We start from the raw sequence: 7,112 nt of genomic DNA on the forward strand, positions 1-7,112 counted from the left end.
GTTTTATCCACCCATAATTTGTTGATCTGAAATGTATGAAAACCAACTTCTATGTTGATCATTTTAAATTTAGGATAGGCCCCAGGGTATACATTGGGCATAAAGGTAGGTATAGGATAGGCCATAGGGTATACATTGGGCATAAAGGTAGGTATAAGCCACAGGGTATACATTGGGCATAAAGGTAGGTATAGGATAGGCCATAGGGTATACATTGGGCATAAAGGTAGGTATAGGCCATAGGGTATACATTGGGCATAAAGGTAGGTATAGGATAGGCCATAGGGTATACATTGGGCATAAAGGTAGGTATAGGCCATAGGGTATACATTTGGCATAAAGGTAGGTATAGGATAGGCCATAGGGTATACATTGGGCATAAAGGTAGGTATAGGCCATAGGGTATACATTGGGCATAAAGGTAGGTATAGGATAGGCCATAGGGTATACATTGGGCATAAAGGTAGGTATAGGCCATAGGGTATACATTGGGCATAAAGGTTAGGTATAGGCCATAGGGTATACATTGGGCATAAAGGTAGGTATAGGCCATAGGGTATACATTGGGCATAAAGGTAGGTATAGGCCATAGGGTATACATTGGGCATAAAGGTAGGTAAAGGCCATAGGGTATACATCTATATATATATATATGTTACGGTAAATGTAGAAAATCTGGTCATTGTGAAAAATTACCGGTTATTTTTAACAATTACCACTGTCATTGGTAAATGACCACAGGGTATACATTGGGCATAAAGGTTAGGTATAGGCCATAGGGTATACATTGGGCATAAAGGTAGGTATAGGCCATAGGACATAGGGTATACAGGGTATACTATACCTACTAAAAAATTCCCGGTATAGGAACTTAGTTATTGGGGCAAACTCGTGACCAATTTATGTGACACATCACATAAATTGACATATTACACAATGAAAAAAATAAATCGCCTCTTGTTCTTACCACACTTAATACCAGTACATTTATGGTTCCCCATGAAATTCAACGTAGATTTCAAAATTAAATAAAAAATAGGTGTTCTCATTTGAATTTCTCGAGAAATGACAAATTTTATCCAAATAGCGCCACTTCCGAGGTTTGAACCTGGATTTAGATAATACCATCGAAATGGCATGGGCCCTCTAATATCTTAAGGAAAAAAACAACTTTCAAAGCCATTCAAAAGTTACAAGTGGTTCACTAGGACTTTTAGCCAGGCTGTATATCGATCCAAAAGAGCTACGGTAAAAATAAATAATAATAATAAAAAAATCAGGGAGTGCAAATAAGTGACTTTGAAAAGTTTAAAATGTCAAAAAATCTCTGGATTGTTGGTTTCTGTTTCGGATTTTTATGTTGTTATCACTGCGACGTAAATAAATTCATTCAACGCCCATTTTGATGGTGATTTATTTTTCTTTTTACCTATTTCTTTTCAGGCGGCTAATATGAACCTCTCACCTACTTCAATGTTGTTCATATGCAGTTACATAAGTATAACAATCACCACCACATCGGGAGTTTCATTTACTTGGCCGGGGAACATCAGCAACTCTTTGAGAACTTTGAGTCTTCCCTCATTAGGGAGTTTGAACTTCTTCAACAGTTGGGATCATCAACCGTCATTAGAGAGATCCAACTTCGTCACAAACTTGCGTGAATCCTCAATAGAGGTTTCTTCAAACTCCTTTGGCAAATATCGACTTGACTCATATGGGGTCTCGAACTCTTTTAAAGATTGGGGTCAAAGAAGATGGGACCAACCAAGTGACATCCCAAAGAACATAATCGGTCGTTTGAAAAGAAACACACATACTTCATCTCCAGACACAGTCAAAAGTTTTTACCAACAATTGTTGAGTAAGAGTAAGGTTTATAACTTTTTCCGACCTACAACAACAACAACAATGACGCCTGAAATGACGGAATATTCCCCAATGCATGCAACTTTGAACTACAAACCCCCGAATATGACTGAAAAAGTCGGAACCTTTTCACCCCCTGGTTTGTTTCAGGGCCTTGTTAACTTGTTTAAACGTAAAACAACAACAACTGAAAACATAATATTAGTCGAAAAAATATTATTCAATAGAACTGTAACCTATCCCCCCAAAGGTAACTTACGGAATAAAGAAGTTCGAGGTGATACAGGTGTAACTCACAAACCCCCGGTTGAACTGACTGAAAAAGCTAAAAGACATAAATACAAAAGCTACAAATTCTTCGATGAAATTGAAAAAGCTCTTAAAAATATGGATTTAACTCACAAAACTTCGGTTGAACTGACTGAAAAAGCTCCAAGTCATAAAGATGTAACTCACAAACGCCCGGTTGAACTGACGGTAAAAGCTCCAAGTCATAAAGATGTAATTCACAAACACCCAGATGAACTGACTGAAAGTCATACCTACAAATTCTTGAGTGATTTTGAAAAAGATCTTAATATAGATTTCACTCGCAAAACCCCTGTTAAACTGACTGAAAAAGCTGCAAGTTATAAAAATGTAACTAACAAACACCCGGATAAAAAACATAGATATAAATACAAAAAAGAGTGCTATATAAACCCGAGTCTCCTGAAAAAACTGAACAAGAATGAAGGATACAATAAATATTATACCCGCAGACCCTGGGGTGAAATGATTCACACAGATTCATATGGAAGATATTATACCCGGGGCCCCCCGGGTGAAATAATTAAAAAAGATTCAAATAAAAAACATAGATATAAATACAAAAAAGAGTGGTATATAAACCCGAGTCTCCTGAAAAAACTGAACAAGAATGAAGCATACAATAAATATTATACCCACAGACCCTGGGGTGAAATGATTCACACAGATTCATATGGAAGATATTATACCCGGGGCCCCCCGGGTGAAATAATTAAAAAAGATTCACATGAAAGATATGATACCGGTGAAATGATTAACAAAGATTCACATGGAAGATATTATAACCAGGAGCACGTGAAAGAAATGATTATGAATGATGCATACAATCGATATTATTCCCGGGGACCCCCAAATCAAAAGTTCTACGAAGATCATTATGAGAGATTTTATAACCGGAACCACCCGGGTAAAATGATTAACAAAGATCAATATCATAGATATTATAACCGGAATCACTCAGGTGGAATGATTGACAAAAATCATTGTGATAGACATTATACCCAGAAGCACCCGGGTGAAATGATTAACAAAGATCAATATCATAGATATTATACCCAGAACCACCCGGGTAAAATGATTAACAACGATCAACACCCAGGTGAAATGATTAACAACGATGAAAAAGAAATGATTATGAATGATGCATACAATCGATATTATTCCCGGGGACCCCCGAATGAAAAGTTCTACGAAGATCATTATCAGAGATTTTATAACCGGAACCACCGGGGTAAACAGATTAACAAAGATCAATATCACAGATATTATAACCGGAACCATTCAGGAGAAATGGATAACAAAGCTCATCAATTTCATAGATACCGGAACCATTCAAAAGCTGAATATCAAAAATATTACAACACCCCGGATGAACTGACTGAAAAAGCTCCAAGTCATTCAGGTATAACCCATAAACCAACAGGTGAACTGACTGAAAAAGCTCTAAGTGATACAGCTATAACCCATAAACCAACAGGTGAACTGACTGAAGAAGCTCCAAGTGATACAGCTATAACCCATAATTCAACAGTAGAACTGACTGAAGGCCATAGGGTATACATTGGGCATAAAAGTAGGTATAGGCCATAGGGTATACATTGGGCATAAAGGTAGGTAAAAGATATTATAACCAGGAGCACGTGAAAGAAATGATTGTGAATGATGCATACAATCGATATTATTCCCGGGGACCCCCAAATCAAAAGTTCTACGAATATCATTATAAGAGATTTTATAACCGGAACCACCCGGGTAAAATGATTAACAAAGATTATTATGATAGACATTATACCCAGAACCACCGGGGTGAAAAGATTAACAAAGATCAATATGATAGACATTATAACTGGAACCACCGGGGTGAAATGATCAGGAAAGGTCAATATCATAGATATTATAACCGGAATCGCCCAGGTGAAATGATTAACAAAGATAAATATCATAGATATTATAACCGAAACCATCCAGGTGAAATTATTAACAAAGATCAATATCATAGATATTATACCCAGAACCACCCGGGTGAAATGATTAACAAAGATCAATATCATAGATATTATACCCAGAACCACCCGGGTGAAATGATTAACAAAGATCAATATGATAGACATTATACCCAGAACCACCCGGGTGATATGATTGACAAAGATCAATATGATAGACATTATACCCAGAGTCACCCAGGTGAAATTATTAACAAAGATCAATATGATAGACATTATACCCAGAACCACCCGGGTGAAATGATTAACAAAGATCAATATCAGAGATATTATACCCAAAGGTAGGTATAGGCCACAGGGTATACATTGGGCATTAAGGTAGGTATAGGCCATAGGGTATAGGGTATACATTGGGCATAGATTAACAAAGATCAATATCATAGATATTATAACCGGAATCACCCGGGTGAAATGATTGACAAAAATCATTATGATAGACATTATACCCAGAAGCACCCGGGTGAAATGATTAACAAAGATCAATATCATAGATATTATAACCAAAATCATCCAGGTGAAATGATTAACAAAGATCAATATAATAGACATTATACCCAGAACCATCCAGGTGAAATGATCAACAAAGATCAATATCATAGATATTATACCCAGAACCACCCGGGTGAAATGATTAACAAAGATCAATATCATAGATATTATAACCAAAATCATCCAGGTGAAATGATTAACAAAGATCAATATAATAGACATTATACCCAGAACCATCCAGGTGAAATGATCAACAAAGATCAATATCATAAACATTATAACCGAAATCTCCCAGGTGAAATGATTAACAAGGATCAATATCATAGATATTATACCCAGAACCACCCAGGTGAAATGATTAACGAAGATCATTATGATGGATATTATACCCAGAATCACCCGGGTGAAATGATTAACGAAGATCAATATGATAGACATTATACCCAGAACCACCCGGGTGAAATGATGAACAAAGATCAATATCATAGATATTATAACCGGAATCACCCAGGTGAAATGAATAACAAAGATCAATATCATAGATATTATACCCAGAATCACCCGGGTGAAATGATTAACAACAATCAACACCCAGGTGAAATGATTAACAACGATGAAAAAGAAATGATTATGAATGATGCAAACAATCGATATTATTCCCGGGGACCCCCGAATGAAAAGTTCCACGAAGATCATTATCAGAGATTTTATAACCGGAACCACCGGGGTAAACAGATTAACAAAGATCAATTCCAGAACCACCGGGATAAGACGATTAACAAAGATCAATATCACAGATATTATAACCGGCACCATCCAGGAGAAATGGATAACAAAGCTCATCAATTTCATAGATACCGGAACCATTCAAAAGCTCAATATCAAAAATATTACAACACCCCGGATGAACTGACTGAAAAAGCTCCAAGTCATTCAGATATAACCCATAAACCAACAGGTGAACTGACTGAAGAAGCTCCAAGTGATACAGCTATAACCCATAATTCAACAGTAGAACTGACTGAAAATGCATCCCATCATATAAAACACAGAGCCACCCGTGAACTAACTAAAAAAGATCCAAATCATGAAAATATAACCCACAAATTCAAGGGTAAACTGATTAACAAAGCTTCAAGTCATACAGATATAACCAACAAATTCCTAGGTGAAAGTATTGAAAAAGCTCCAAAACATAGATTTCCTCGTAATACCTACTACCAAAGCCGGGGTAAATGGAATAACACAGGTCCAGGCAATATGGCCCACAATAGTAGACATAATGCCCACAATTACAAGGATGATCAGATACATTATCTGAGCCAAATTAAACATAATACCAGACCCCCTGGTTATGTACCTTTAACCCTTCATAAATATGGCAACACCCTTCATAGATATGGCAACAGAGCCCAGGGTCCACAATACAAAAATAATAATATGCAACAACATCGAAGCCCTTTATCTTTAACCCCTAAATTTAATATATCAGCCCCGGGTTATGTACTTATGACTAATCATGAATTTTTATCTCACAGACCGGAAGTAGGAATGGATGAAATACATGCACTTCAAAAAGCCTTGGATGAAGAACTGTCTGAAAATTGTTCAACTCATAGCTCCAACTTTGCCTCGGATGAACTGACTGAAAGAATTCAACTTCCTAGATCTTTACATGAAATCTACAAAGCGTGGCAGGAACTTCAACAGGCTAGAAAAGATCCAAACTACATACCCTTCGCTGAACGGACTGAAAGACTTCCAAGTTTTGATTTGGGAAATTTACCTTACAAACACCCAGAAGAACTGTTTATAAAAGTAACCAAACACCCAGAAAAACTGTTTGAAAAAGTAACCAAACACCCAGAACAACTGTTTGAAAAAGTAACCAAACCCCCAGAAAAACTGTTTGAAAAAGCTCCAATTCGTAAACATATGAAATCCAACCCCCTCGATGATATCTCCAGACACAGTCGAAAGTTTTTACCAACAATTGTTGAGTAAGAGTAAGGTTTATAACTTTTTCCGACCTACAACAACAACGACAACAACAACAACAACAACTCAAATAATAAGAATTATAAAATTCAAACATTTCAACAGAAAAAAGGTCAAAAATAAAAATAGTATAAGATATAAATATACAAGAAAAACTACATCCGAAAAAATTTATGAACAAACTCGCAGTTTCAAAGATAAAACAACGACAACGAAAATAGATTATCCATATGGAAGACTTATAACTGATCAAGTTGAATTTATAAAAAACCCCATTGAAAAAGCTCCAAACCACAAGGGTACAACCCACAAACCCCCGAGGAAAACAACGCCAATCACTCCTATTCAGAGAACTTTCAAGTTCGAAATGACGCCTGAAATGACGGAATATTCCCCAATGCATGCAACTTTGAACTACAAACCCCCGAATATGACTGAAAAAGA

At 36.4% G+C, this 7,112-nt stretch overlaps 1 protein-coding gene across 1 annotated transcript in view; it reads left to right on the forward strand.

Annotated features, from left to right (window-relative positions):
- Positions 1-6,674, forward strand: part of LOC103518511 — an 8,785-nt gene extending 2,111 nt beyond the window's left edge. Inside the window, exons 2-4 of the mRNA XM_026830283.1 lie at positions 1,444-3,247; positions 4,093-4,153; positions 4,541-6,674. Coding sequence (XP_026686084.1) covers positions 1,444-3,247; positions 4,093-4,153; positions 4,541-6,674 — 3,999 coding nt within the window. The remainder of the gene's footprint in view (positions 1-1,443; positions 3,248-4,092; positions 4,154-4,540) is intronic.
- Positions 6,675-7,112: the final 438 nt, after the last annotated feature.

This window comes from Diaphorina citri, unplaced genomic scaffold, assembly GCF_000475195.1.
Source record: "Diaphorina citri unplaced genomic scaffold, Diaci psyllid genome assembly version 1.1 scaffold2223, whole genome shotgun sequence".
Classification (NCBI taxonomy): domain Eukaryota; kingdom Metazoa; phylum Arthropoda; class Insecta; order Hemiptera; family Psyllidae; genus Diaphorina; species Diaphorina citri.